This window comes from Naegleria gruberi (assembly GCF_000004985.1).
Source record: "Naegleria gruberi genomic scaffold NAEGRscaffold_44, whole genome shotgun sequence".
NCBI lineage: Eukaryota > Heterolobosea > Eutetramitea > Acrasida > Naegleriidae > Naegleria > Naegleria gruberi.
Window position 1 is genome coordinate 86,087 of NW_003163283.1, and position 13,607 is coordinate 99,693.

Here is a 13,607-nt window from a genome sequence, read left to right on the forward strand (position 1 = left end):
CTTTATTTATTCCCTAATGTTTATAATATTATTCTGCTTTATGATACACCACGTATCATGTCAGTTTTACGATCCACCCACAAATTTACAATACTTTACTTCATCAAAGAACTCTAGGCGTTGGATAATTGCTGGCAATTTCACTTCGATATATGTAAATAATAAGACTGCAACCTACACAAATCTAAATAACATTGCTGTTTGGAATGGAAATTCATGGAAAGGACTAGGAACAGGAACTAATGGCTTGGTAAGAACCCAATTCATTGATACCTGTTATAATTTATATATTGGTGGCGATTTTAGTAGGGCAGGAAATATATCAACTGGACCACTCGCAAGATGGTCAATACCTAAACAACGATGGGAGTCAATAACGGATAATGTAGTCTGGGGTAAGGATAGTAAGGTTAATTCCATCTCTGTGGATTGCTACAATACACCCTCAGAAGCATCAAGATGTAACTGTAATGTGTGGGTTGGCGGTTCTTTCGAACTTACAATTACCAACTCGACGCATAAGGCAACTAATTTAGCAATGTATGAGGCCCGTACCAACACTTGGTATTCCCTTAAAGATACAAACGGACACAACTTGACCCTCTCAAATAGTGTAAGGACTGTTTTCAAGAGAGACTTTGGTCAGACTTTTAACTCTAGAAAGACATTTGTTGGTGGTGAGTTTCCATACATTCTCACATGGGATCCATACTACAAGATTTGGGACAAGATTGATTTGGGTAATTCTAGTCAATCTGTTGTGAATCACATTCATTTCCATAAGGGTATTTTGAATACTGATTTCTTTGATTATTGGAACTATGTAGTTGCTGGAGAGTTTGACTTTTCTGTGAACTATACAAGTACAGCTTCTAACAAAACTGTGAGCTGTCGTAATTTATGTTTTCTTGATTTTAGACATGGTGTGTGGTCTTCAGTCCTGTCAGACCCAATTCTTGAAGGATATGTTGCACACGTCTCAACCAGTGATGGAAATTTATGTGCAGTTGGTAACTTTTCCACGGATGCAATCACAAACTTGGTTTCAATAACTTCAGATGGAATTGATTACACCCTATTTAACAATACAATGTCAGGGGAACCGTTTAAAAACATATACTTATGCAAAGAGACAGATCTTGAATGTGCAACAAAGAGTGCTGGCTTATCTGATTCTAATGGTGTTGTTTGGTTTTTTGATTCAGAAACGAGTACCTTTACTGAATTTGGAAGAGTCAATGATGGTGGTGTTGTGGAATCGATCAATTCGATTTTTTTATATGGAATTGCTGATAAAATGTAGTAAAGCTTCTTTAACCAGTCAGCTTTAATGAAATATCTAGGGTTTATTTAGTTTTTGTCATTGTTAATCTTTCAAGTTCTTGAGAATATTGTTGGTTTTGCTTCTTTAAGAAGGCAATTTCTTCTTCGAATTTCTTCTTTTCCTGTTTGCTCTTTTCTCTTTCTCTCTTTTCTGTTGCTTCACATTTGGCCTGCCATTCCTTAACTTGTTTATCCAATTCAGCCTTTTCCTTTTCTAATTGCATAATCTTCAATTCCATTTCAGTTTTTCCGTCTTCGGCGTGAAGTGATTTTCTCATACCAAAAGCCACACTACTTTCATACAATTGCTTATATGCTTTGATTGTCATTTTGATTTCATTCCTTACTCGCAGCATCAATAAACCTCTTTGTTGGCAATTTACAGTAACTTGTCTGATGAGTTCATCAAAGCATTGAGAATATAATTCTTCTCTCACTGGACAAATACCAGTTTCCTTAGCTTTTCTTTTCAAAAGATTTGAATCTAATTGTTCCTCAAGATTTGTAACATCCAACCTGGTGGCAGGCGTGGATGATACATATTGTATCCATTGTTGACTATTTTCGGAGAAGACTACTGGTGGGAGTATTGAATTTAAAATATCTTCTGTTTGTGTTAGTCTTTCAGATCCTGTTGTTTGAAGAGGTGGTAAGGCTTGTTTATTCTTTCCTGAAACTCCCATCAAAGCCTTATTTCCCTTCTTCTTTATTGCCTCCGACAGAAGAATTGGTGTATCATATTTTACAAGTGTATTGGCAGGTGATATATTTTCTTGCTCTTGTTGCATCATTTTTTATAGTTTTTATTTGTACAACTCTTCAGCATACAACAGTAGATTTTTGCTTGGCGCCAAAATTTCAAAATGTAATTTTTCAACGTCCAAGTTCGCACTTGTTGCTACTCAGCTTGCTCAATATTAAATATATTAAAAGCAAAATTACCCTCACAGAATTATTTCTTGTCCTTATTAAATTCAATAATAATAATATTAAATAAATAATTTAACAAGAAGTTTTTCAGATTAGATGCGAAAGTCTGTATTCCTCACTTATTCTTCAGAGTGTACAAAGGTTAAATATAATGTCATCACTATCTCTTCATGAGAGAAATCCTCACTCAAAAAGCAAGCAAACAAGCAAAATAATTCATCACTATGGTTTTGCATTAAATTTTAAAAAAAAATGGAAAATGTCAACACTAGGTTCAAAAAGATTTTGCTGAAGGCCTTCTCACTTGCAGAGAATTGGCAACAATTGCACAAGGAGAATTGTGAATGTTTTATTGCAATGATTAGAGATTTATCGAGTTGGACTTTAATGTCGGGAATGAGTGGAGAAACACAACAAGCCTCGGAAATGGATTCATCAAAATTTGGTATTTTTCAATATTTTCCCAAGACAACAACACTCATACAGGGAACATATGTTAAAAAGCTGGAGGAGAGTTATAGTAGTATTTATAATAGCTTGTAGGTTTTGATATTTAAATATTATTGGAATTAAATGTTGTGGAAAGAACAAAATTCGAAAATATTTGTCACCAATTAGATGTTATTCAACAGGAGGCTGATTCTTTCTATCATCAGTCCCAATCGGAATTATTAACATCCATGGAAAGAAAAAGAAATGACAATTCACAATATAATTTTGCCATTGTTGAGGAATATGTGGCAGGAGTTCGAGAAATATATATAATGTTTAAAAAAGAATTATTGAGATATCAAGATTTATTTAAGAACAAATTGAATTATATTGGTCAATCACATGAGGAAATTCAGGACTTGTACAGACAATACTCGACACACAAATTTATTAACATTAATAGAGGTAAGTCAACAAATTTAAAATTGTAAATTAATATTTCAATAGTTGTTCAAATTTTGGAAACTTCAGAACGAGAAACGCACCTCGACAAGGTTGACAAACACAGGTAGAACTCATACTTCCTCAATAAATGATTCATCTATTGATGATAATGATGATGTCATATCTTGTTGTAAAATTAAATCAAAAAAATGTACAAAAACGACTTTATTGGAGAGGCAACAAGAATGTTGTTCGGCAAGAGATCGAGTGTATCGAGCACACATTCGGAACAATCCCAACCATCACAACAACAACAACACGATATTAAACAAGCAATGAATGTTGTTGAACAAATAACTAATTTAATGTATACTATTGATCAGGCTGTTCAACGTATTCAATTATCAATTTCTATCATTCCTTCGATAGATGCCTTGAAGGGTGATATTGCAGAGGGATTATCAGAATCGGAGAAGAAAATTGGAGAGTTGGAAAGATATTGTGAGGAGAGAATTAAACAACCAACTGGTACTGATGCTGATGAAATTGGATTAGGAAGAATATTGGAAAAAACAACAAACTTGAAGAAACAATTATCTAGTTTGCAAGTGAAATTTAGAAAGGCTGTACAAATATATAGTAATAAGGAAAATGAATCGAAATTAAAGAGAGAAAAATTGGTAGGATTTGAAAATGTTCAAATATCAAGAAAGTCATCACAAAATATTAAACAACAATCGAGACAATCTAGAAAAGTAACAGATTCACTCAAAAGAACAAAAGCCATTGTTTCATCAAATTTAGAACGAACTTCATACTCTATGGAAAAATTATCGGAACAAGCATCAATTTTTGAGAGAGCTATCAATACTCAAGAAGGATATCAAGACAAAGTGAAACAATCAACCATGCTTATCAAGGATTTGAAATGGAAGGAAAGAAGAGATCACTTTATCACTATTGGATGCTTTTTATTCTACTTATTGGTTGTATTGATAGTATTTAATCATAGAATTCCAGTCTTTACACTGACCTATTATTTTGGAAATTTAATATTTGGAATATTTGGAGGTAGTACAGCTGCAACTGACTCAATTATTACAAACGAACCAACGATAAATTAATTTATTTCTTCTTCTTAGTTTGAGGAGCAACAGTTTCCTTCTTTTCGAACAAACGTTCAAATTGTTGAATTTTCTCTTGTTTTGCCAAAATTTCAAAGAACGAGTCCAGTATTTCACCATCCATCATCTTATCCAAACCAAATTGTGAAAATGAAATTCTGTGGTCAGTAATTCTATCTTGAGGGAAGTTATAAGTTCTAATCTTGTCTGATCTATCACCTGAACCAATCTGTTCTTTTCTTTCAGATGACATTTTCTGAATTTTCTCGTCTTGTTGCTTTTGATAGAGTCTCGAATGCAAAATCTTGAAAGCTTTTTCCTTATTTCTATGTTGTGACCTTTCATCAGCAATACAAACAACAGTACCAGTTGGAATGTGGGTTAATCTGACAGCAGAGTCAGTTGTGTTAACATGCTGACCACCAGCACCTGATGCTCTCATAGTATCAATTCTGACATCTGCAAGATTAATCTTGACATCTGCTTCTGTAACTTCTGGTAAAACCACAATAGATGCTGATGAAGTGTGGACTCTACCTTGTGATTCTGTTGCAGGTACTCTTTGAACTCGGTGAACTCCACTTTCAAATTTCATACATCCATAAACTCCCAATCCTTCATCGTCTCCATACGATGATCCAGAAATGAGTGCAATTCCTTCCTTACATCCTTCACCTCCATTATTTGCACTCAAACTCAAAACTTCAAATTTCCAACCTCTTTTAGTTGCATAAAATTCATACATTTTAAATAATTCCATAGCAAAAAGAGAAGCTTCATCACCTCCTGTTCCAGGTCTAATTTCAATAATAGCATTTGAATTTGGTGAAATTTGATGGTCTTCTGTATCAGATACTGGAGCATTCAAAAGAACACTAATTAATCTTTCTTGAGTTTTCGAATATTCAATTTCAGTTTCAGAATATTCTTCCTTAGCTAATTGCTTTAATTCTGGATCCTTTTCCGTATTCATCATTTCTTTGAGTTGTGTAAGTTGAGTTTTTAAATTTTCATACTTGTCTTTTAATTCAACAACATTGTTCAACCATTTTAATTCAACAAATTGTGATTGTTTTGTTGCTTGACCTGAATAGACAGATTGCGATAATACTTGATGTTTTTCTTGTGCTTTGGCAAGAAATTGAGCAACTTGTTCATTGACTGCGAAAGTATACTTTCCGATGGACTCATCATTATCTTCCGAATTGTATTTTATACGTGTAGTGTGAAATCCAACACTTTTAGAGAATGCTGATGATGATTTTAATATTCTACTATTGTGTGAATAAAATTGTAATGCTGTCTTTTGAAGGTTTCGTAACATTTTTTTACATAATATTTATTTTTATTTTTTCATTTAATAATTTGAATACTTGCTCTTTGAGCGAGAGGATGAACCCAAATCTTCATAAGGATCATAATCAAACTCAGTCGATCTGTTTAAAATTTCTTCAACAGTCATTCTCTTATTTGGTCTACCAGGACTAGTAATCTTTCTTGCTGGACTGCTTGTACTCATACTCAAACTGTTTTGGAGTTCGGCAAGGTGAGCTCTGGCATTCTTAAGTTCCTTATCTAATTCTTGGACTTCTCTGCTAGTCTTGGCATTTGATTCGTTCAAAGTCTTCATAATCTTATGACTGGCTGACAAATCTCTTTCAACCTTTTTCTTGACAGATCCAAAAGCGGATGTTGGAGTTTTAGAAATTGAGGAATAAGCTGATGGAGTTGCCTTTGGAGTTTGTTCTTCTTTTTGAAGAGTAGTATTCAATGTTGGTTTGCTAGCAAATCCTGATGTATACTTAGAGGTGGTGTTGGTAGAAGAAATACTAGTATTAGTAAGAGAGTCAGAGTCACTGAAAATAGAAGCATCCTTTGGCTTCTTGAAAAGCTTTTGTCTGAGGTCTGAAACCATATTTTCATACTTGCTCTTTTCTCTTTCTAATTCTGAAAGCATTTCACTGGTCTTCTTAGATGTATTGAAAAGCTTGCTACACTCGTCTCTCTTCAATTCAAGTTCTCTTGAGGCAGAATCTAACTTTTGAGTCTTTTCAGAGAGTTGATCTTGGAGTTCTTGAAGGTCGGATCTATATTGGTTAAGTTGGCTTAATTGAGATTCAAATTCTTGCTTGAATTGTTCCTTTTCGAATTGAACAGTAGTATAGTTTGATCTGAGTTTTTCAACTTCCTTCTTCAACATGTCGAACTTTTCAGGTTCAATAAGATTGAGATTTTCTTCCTCTAGATCATTGATTCTATTTTCCATGAAAGATACCAATTCAGATTTCTTCTTGATGATTTCTTCCATTTCTTCAGCTCTCTTGGAAACTCTTTCAACTTCTTCTGTCAATTGGACACACTTCTTTTGCAAACTGCCCTTTTCAGACTTCAATTCTCTCAAAGACTTGACAACACCAACAGTTGTTTGTTGAACAACACTAAGACCTCTCTTTTGAGGGCTTGAATGTACAATGGTCTTTAGTTGCTTCTTGATTGGAGTACTGAAAGAATCATTTCCGTTATATTTGTATCCAGTAATGAGTTGTCTGTTAATGGTGGCTTGGAGTCCGTCGTGGAGACTTCTCATCAATGACAGATCTTCTCTTGGTTCGTCAAATTCATTATCAAGTTGACCAACAAGTTGGAGGTAAGCATGAATGGATCCCTTGTATTCGTCCATTGGAATTTGCAATTCTCTATTATCATTGATAGCTTCAGGGGCCAACAAACCTAATCTGTCCCCACCAACAGTGTAATAGAGAGTTGATCCTTCCTTTTCTTCTCTCTTTTGAAGAAGAAGCTTGTTGAATCTGTTACCAATAATTACAGCCAAAACAGCAGCTCTGAAAGATGTCTTTGGTTTTTCAGAAGAGTATTCTCTTGGGAATTCAAATTCAGAAACAACTTCAAATTCAGTTGAAAGTGACTTGACAGTTTCATAAACACCTTTGAGGAGTCTTTCATATTGTCTAAGTTGAGATTTGAGAACAACCTTGTGCATCTTGAGGTCATCAATTCTATCCTTCATTGGTCTGATACCTCTGGCCAACAACTTCAATCCATTATGAAGCTTGTTTTGATCAATTTGAGAGTCTCTAAGCTCAGTCTTCAAAACTTCAACAATCATAGTAGATTTCTTCAACTTTCCAGTAGTATCTGACAATTGTTCTTGAGTTTCACGAAGAGCTTCTTCTAGTTCTTTAACCTTTTCAGTGTAATCAATTTCGAGCATTTCAATTTGATGTTCAAATTTGCTTCTTTGCTCATCAATTTCACCTTGATAGTTCTTTTCTAATTCGCTTCTTTCGGATTCATACTTTTCCATATTGGCCTTCATTGTCTTGTTTGCTTCTTCAAGTCTGGCATTAAGATCGGCAATTTTTTCCTTTTGAGCAGCAGCTTCCTTCTTCAATGATTCTCTTTCAACAAGGTGAGCAGTAACTTGTTCAGAGAATAAAGATTGGAATGTTTCCCAGCTGATAGGTTCGTCACTATCAGAGCCTTGTGGTCTTCCTCTGAGTGGTGATCCGTTTCTTCTATCATTTGTTGGTGTATCCTTCAACATCTTGTACAAAGAATAGACATATCTCAATCTGTTCTTTTCTTCTTCTTGGTGAGAGTCAAGGAGTTCTTCCAATTCATTAACAGAATCTTCGAGTTCTTGCTTTTGTTCCTTAAGAGCTCTGTTGACCTTTTCACCATCAGATAATTGCTTCTTAAGATTGATCAATTCCTTGTAAGTATCAGAGTGATCATGATTCAAGTTTTGGAAGTTGCTTGACAAACCATCGAGTTCATCTTGCAAAATCTTACACTTGTCTCTACTTACAATGAGATCATCAAGAGCGTCGAGAACCTTAGATTTAAGAGCCTTATAATTTGGTTTGACAGCTTCAAGAGCCTTCTTGTTGAGTTGAGAATCATCTTCATTTCTAGAATATTCGTGACCTTCCAAGACATGTTCAACAGTCTTCATCATTGCATAGAAATCAGAAGCCAATGATCCATGAGCAGAACCGACTTCGCTTTCCTTAAGATCTCTTTGAGAAACAGCCGAATTGTATTGTTCAGTGATTCTTTCAGATGTATCCTTATAGTGGGAAAGTTCTCTTTGGAGGAAATCATTTTCTGCCTTAACTTTTGAAAGTTCATCAAGTCTATCCTTCAATTGATCATTTTCATCCTTCAAATCAGCAATATAAGCTTCCAAGTTGTCATTGATTTCGTTCATCTTTCTCAACTCTTCAGTAACCAATTGCTTTCCGTGATTTTCCTTATCAAGTTGATTTTGAACTTCTTCCAATCTCTTACGAGTATTTTGAATTTCATTCTTGAGTTCAGGAATAATACTGAGATCCTTCTTCAATTCAGAAACCAAAGTTTCTTCAACGTTCAATTCAGTGACTCTATCTTGCAAAGAGAGAATATTGTTTTGAAGTTGGCTGAGGGTTGAACCTTGTTCTTGCTTTTCCATTTCAAGTCTATCAATCTTTCTCTTCAGCTTGTCAATTTCAAGGTCCTTATCTTCAGAAACCTTTTGTCCCTTTTTGATTCTCATATCGGATTCATTAATTCTCTCAGTAAGCTCGGATCTAGTATTAAGAAGGATTTCAATTTGTTCTTGAAGCTTTTCAGCCAATTCCTTTTGACTCTTAGTCTTCTTATCTTGAAGCTCGTTTTGTTCTCTCAAAGAGATTGACAAATCTTGTAATTCTTTTTCGAGATTTGCTCTTTGATGTGCAGAAATCGCAATTTCTTCTCTTGATTGATCGAGTTCCTTCTTGAGTTGGGAAATTTCAACATCTCTCTTACCCTTTTCTTCAGTCAGAACTTGTTGAAGTTGAAGTAATTCTTCTCTCAATTGCTTTTCAACACCCTTTTGTGTTGTAATACGATCATTAGCTTCTGATTCAAGTCTCTTCATTTCTTCTTCCTTACCTCTGGAACGTTCTCTTAGGATACTAACTTCGTTTCTTAATTGTACAGTATCATCCCTATATTGAAGGAGATCATCGACTTGTCTTTGCAAATCATTAATAATTTTTTGTTTTTTCTGATTTTCAAACTTAATTTGTTGGACCTGGGTTAATTGTTGTCTTAAGAGTCTAACAGAATCATCGTCATCACCACCCTTCTCCATATTTAGTTTGCTCTTCTCTAACAGCTTTTGGAATTCTCTAAATTCAGTTTCTTCATCTTGTATATCTTGTTGATATTGTTGATGTTGTTGCTGTTGTTGAAGCTCGGCCTCCTCGGAAAGTTTTCTATAGATCTTCTCACCAGTTGGGCTAAGGAATTTGGCAAAATCATCAGAAGGTTGTTCTCTCATAGAATCTCTAGGGTCTTCTTCTATCATTGATGATGATGTTTGTCTTCTAGAAGTACTGTTTGATCTTCTTTTTGGAGTTTTATAATAAGAGTTTGAGCCTCTAATAGGAGATTCTTTAAGGGAAGTTGGGCTTGATACTGGGTCAATCATTCTTGATGATGCCTTAGTTGTGCTAATAGACATTGAACGATTATTAGTATTATTTGCGTTTGGAGTAAAACTCGTTCGCCTCTTAGGGGTTGATTCATACATGAAAGAGTCTTGATCCATCCTAGTTAATATGTAATGGTATTTTTTTGAATAATTTTGTGAAACGACTATCGTTTTTGGCGCAAATTAAATCTGTAAAGATTTTTCGTAGTTTTTACAATATTAAACGGTTTCAGCCAGTCGGATTCGATGGGACATCATAAGGCATTAAGTTATTTATTTCTTCTTCTTCATCGACTGCTTAACCTTCTTTGTGGATGGTCCATCATCGTTGGTAATATCCTCTGATTGGCCCTTTTTACGTTTGTTAGAAGCGCCATTCTTCTTGTCAGTGAGTGTTGTTTTTTCATCTCTTGTAGTAGTTCTTTGATTGTTATTGTTGTTTGTTGTTGTTGTTGGAGTAACAATAGATGGAGGTTGAATTTCGGTTGAGAAAGGCGCTAAAGGAGACTCTTGATTTACTTCAACCTTGGAAATAATACCTTCTCCCATTGTCTTTATCTCGAACATGAGTTGAGGAATGTTCAATTCCAACATTAATCCTGACTTTTTCTTATCAGTACCAGTTGTACTATTGGCAACATTTGGTGCTGGCTTCATACAATAGGTATTACTGATTGAAGATTGTTTGGCGGAGAGAACTTCTGGATTAATGGCCATAGTAATCATTGTATTATTGCAATCCTTAAAGATGAGGCCAAAACGAGAGAATCTTTGTTTAAGGTCACTGTAGAGTAAATCATAAGGATTGAATCCTGTTGGTAATTTTCTATCAATATTTTGTTTGAGGTGAATGATTAAATCATAACTATCCATGTCAGTGGATACAAACAGTGATGGCAATTCAGTGTTTGAGGTTTGTAAATATTCAATAAGCTCAATTTCAGTGTTCATGGCGAATTGAATCATTCTGTGAACAATGATAGCTGGTGGATTCTTTCTGGTCCAAACATAATCCATATTGTAGGAGGCAACAATGTACATGCTTGGCTTTTCATCTAAATCTTCATAGGTATTCAAACACTTGGCAAATTCTTTTTGTACATTTTCTTCATCTTCTGTTGAAGTATTTACAAAGAGTGGAGTATCAAACCAGGAGTGAGTACAAATCAAATTCAAAAATCTAAAGAATCCGCAAATGGCAGTCTTTGGTGCACGATATGGTGAATTTGGATCTGTAAAAATGTGCATACACATCAATTCAACAACTGCATCCTCAAGATAATCAGACATAAAGTGAGTATTGACCCATGATTTGGCAAGTCTAACTGTTTCAGAATATTCCTTATGGTTACTCTTAAAGATACCAGAGTATTTGTAGTGCAATGGCAAAACTGTAAGAGTCTTTTCCAATTCGTGAACATTTGGATTGAGAGCTTGACCAGATCTCTTAATAATATTAATTTCCTTTGAGACAAAGATAACAACACGGAAAGTGAATCCTTCACAAACAATATCAATCCATCTTCTTGTTGGAACTGTCTTCATTTGCAAAGTTTCACTATATTTCAAATAAATTAATTGTTTCAATCTGTCCAAAGCTTCGACATCATCTGGCCATCTAGCATTACTTCTGAATTGCAAAACTGTCAAAATTGGAGAACTAACACTTGGAGAAGAAACAGAGACATTGTAATATTCTGGTGAAATAACAGAAATATTTTCAACAACCAAGTTGATATCTGTTTCCATTATAATTTCCTCGAGTCTACTAAAAGCATGAGTTACCTTTGCATTAATTTCCTCAGATTCCTTCTTATTGGTCTTCAAAATGGAGTAAACATCTGAAGCAGAAACTGTACATTCAATATTCTTATCGAGATGTTTTTGTAAAATGTAACTACAAACACTTTCTAAAAGCTTGACAGAACATTCCGTATCCTTGATGGTCCATTCAGTACAAACATGGAGAGTACCATTAAAGTCCTTAGTGGTTGTCTTTTTTCCCCAGAAGGTTTTAAATTCTTCAGTCTTTTCCTTGTTGAGTGGAGAAGGACCAACAGTGACTGGTTCAAACCATTTCTTCTTTAAAATAAGACCAACAAAAACTGTATCATCATTGCTTTCAACAATTCTCAAATATTTAACTCTTTCATCGAGAGCCTGTACGAGAGTGCTTGAAATGAGTTGAGATGTTGACTTTTCACCGTCATTCTTGAATGAAGTTGGAATCTTGACTGACAAGATTGCATCAAACTTGTACCAAAAGTTGTGCTTGGTCAAGAAAAGTAATTCAACACCTTGGGTACTCTTTTCGTCTTTCATGTAGGCGAGAGTATTGTTGGCTTCAGATTGAATTTCTCTCCAAGCATTCTTAGTAACTCTGTTGAAAATATTGAAATCACCATCAGCATCAAGCAAAACCAAATCAAAGGCCTTTGTAAAAACAGGATCGACTGGCTTACCAGAAAGAGACAAACCCTTGGCAATAGAGTCATCTGATTTAACAATCCAATTCATAAATAACTTGATCATTTGGAAGGAACTCATTGTCTTGTTAATCTTTCTGATGGAGAGCAAATAATTTACCAGCATTGAAATTAAAAATCCGTTCAAACTATCATCAGATTGATAAATATTTCTATTTCTTGCCCAAACACGCAATAAAATTGCTGTCTCTACCAAAACTGGGCAATCCTTCATTTCCTTGTGCAGTATTTCCAAATGTTTTTGATAATATTGATCCTCAGCAATTCTATGGTATTCCACAATTCCTTCTGGCTTCAAATGTTTGCCAAAGATAGTGTTTTCTATTGACGGTATAATTCTAATCTTGAAAGCATTCTTTCCAACTTTAAAGTTGATAGAAATTATTGGTTTCCAAAGATCTCCTCTGAATGGTACAATTTCCAAGTTTTCAAATAATTCGTTAGATTTAATATTTTCTGCAATAGCACAGAGATAGTAAGCTCTCTTCTCGAAGTATGTTTTTCCGTAATCTTTTGATGAAATATAATTCTAAATGGCTGTTATAACGATAAATTCTAATACTATCTCCTTACCTTTGGCATGACTACAGAAATATCAATATTCTTATATGGTTTAGCAATAGTTCTCAACAAATAAGAACCAACAATTGCAATATTTTGAGGTGCGTTACATTGCAACTTTTGGACCTTATCTGAAATTTTGATAAACTTTGAAGGATAAATTTCACTAAGATTTTTAACCTTATATGATGAAATTGTATCGAAAATTTCCTTCAAACCTCTTAAACCATCTTCAATTTTAGTGCACTTCTTCCAATCAACTGATGCCTTTTTCAAAACTTCAGCAAACTATAATCTATAAGTAATTAATTCCGAATCACACTTACAGAAAAACGAAAGAGTGGAGACTGAAACAAATTTTTGGTATCTGTCAAATTTCTAATTTCCTCCTGTGTGAAATGACTTCTCTTTTCTTGTTTTTTGTCATCAATAACATATTCATCTCCCATCTGTTCTCTCATAATTCTAATTTTTTCCTCATCTGTTAAACCAGAATCTTCCCCTCCAAATTCTTCATCCAACATTTCAGCTGGTTTAAATCCATCATCGTCATCTTGTGTTACTTGTTCTTCTTCAACAACATCCTCTTCAATGTTTGTTTCTTCCTCTTCGTCCTTTGTTCCGAGAGATGATAAATAATCGTCAGACATTTTCTTCCACTTATTTTTTTAAAATCAAATTTTCGAAATTTTTATTGAACAAGCCTTTTAATTTGATATTCAAACAATTGGATAATTAAAATTGAGGACCTTCAATAAGAAAACGTTAAGTTAGACGTCTCTTATCATAAAAGGAGTTTTGATATAACAATTTTCTCAAGTTTCC

General features: G+C 34.3%; 4 protein-coding genes across 4 annotated transcripts; 1 reads left to right on the plus strand and 3 right to left on the minus strand.

Annotated features, from left to right (window-relative positions):
- Positions 1-1,329: 1,329 nt before the first annotated feature.
- On the minus strand, positions 1,330-2,114 carry NAEGRDRAFT_82719 (uncharacterized protein; the record flags this gene model as incomplete). The annotated part of the gene is made up of 1 exon (XM_002673764.1): positions 1,330-2,114. The coding sequence occupies one exon, from the start codon at positions 2,112-2,114 to the stop codon at positions 1,347-1,349; it is 768 nt and encodes a 255-aa protein (XP_002673810.1). The 3' UTR covers positions 1,330-1,346.
- A 1,224-nt stretch (positions 2,115-3,338) lies between these two features.
- On the plus strand, positions 3,339-4,135 carry NAEGRDRAFT_80817 (uncharacterized protein; the record flags this gene model as incomplete). Its single annotated transcript, XM_002673700.1, has 2 exons — positions 3,339-3,841; positions 4,009-4,135. The coding sequence occupies 2 exons, from the start codon at positions 3,339-3,341 to the stop codon at positions 4,133-4,135; spliced, it is 630 nt and encodes a 209-aa protein (XP_002673746.1).
- A 91-nt stretch (positions 4,136-4,226) lies between these two features.
- NAEGRDRAFT_80818 (uncharacterized protein) lies at positions 4,227-5,571 on the minus strand. Its single transcript, XM_002673765.1, has one exon. The coding sequence runs from the start codon at positions 5,227-5,229 to the stop codon at positions 4,255-4,257; it is 975 nt and encodes a 324-aa protein (XP_002673811.1). The 5' UTR covers positions 5,230-5,571; the 3' UTR covers positions 4,227-4,254.
- A 4,437-nt stretch (positions 5,572-10,008) lies between these two features.
- On the minus strand, positions 10,009-13,432 carry NAEGRDRAFT_51361 (uncharacterized protein; the record flags this gene model as incomplete). Its single annotated transcript, XM_002673766.1, has 3 exons — positions 10,009-12,192; positions 12,795-12,929; positions 13,109-13,432. 3 exons carry the CDS (start codon positions 13,430-13,432, stop codon positions 10,009-10,011), a joined length of 2,643 nt encoding a protein of 880 aa, XP_002673812.1.
- Between the last annotated feature and the right edge of the window lie 175 nt (positions 13,433-13,607).

What these genes read in the sequence shown, in the direction of transcription:
- NAEGRDRAFT_80818 (XM_002673765.1), bottom strand. Translation starts at nt 5,229, where the DNA reads ATGATGAATACGGAAAAGGATCCAGAATTAAAGCAATTAGCTAAGGAA.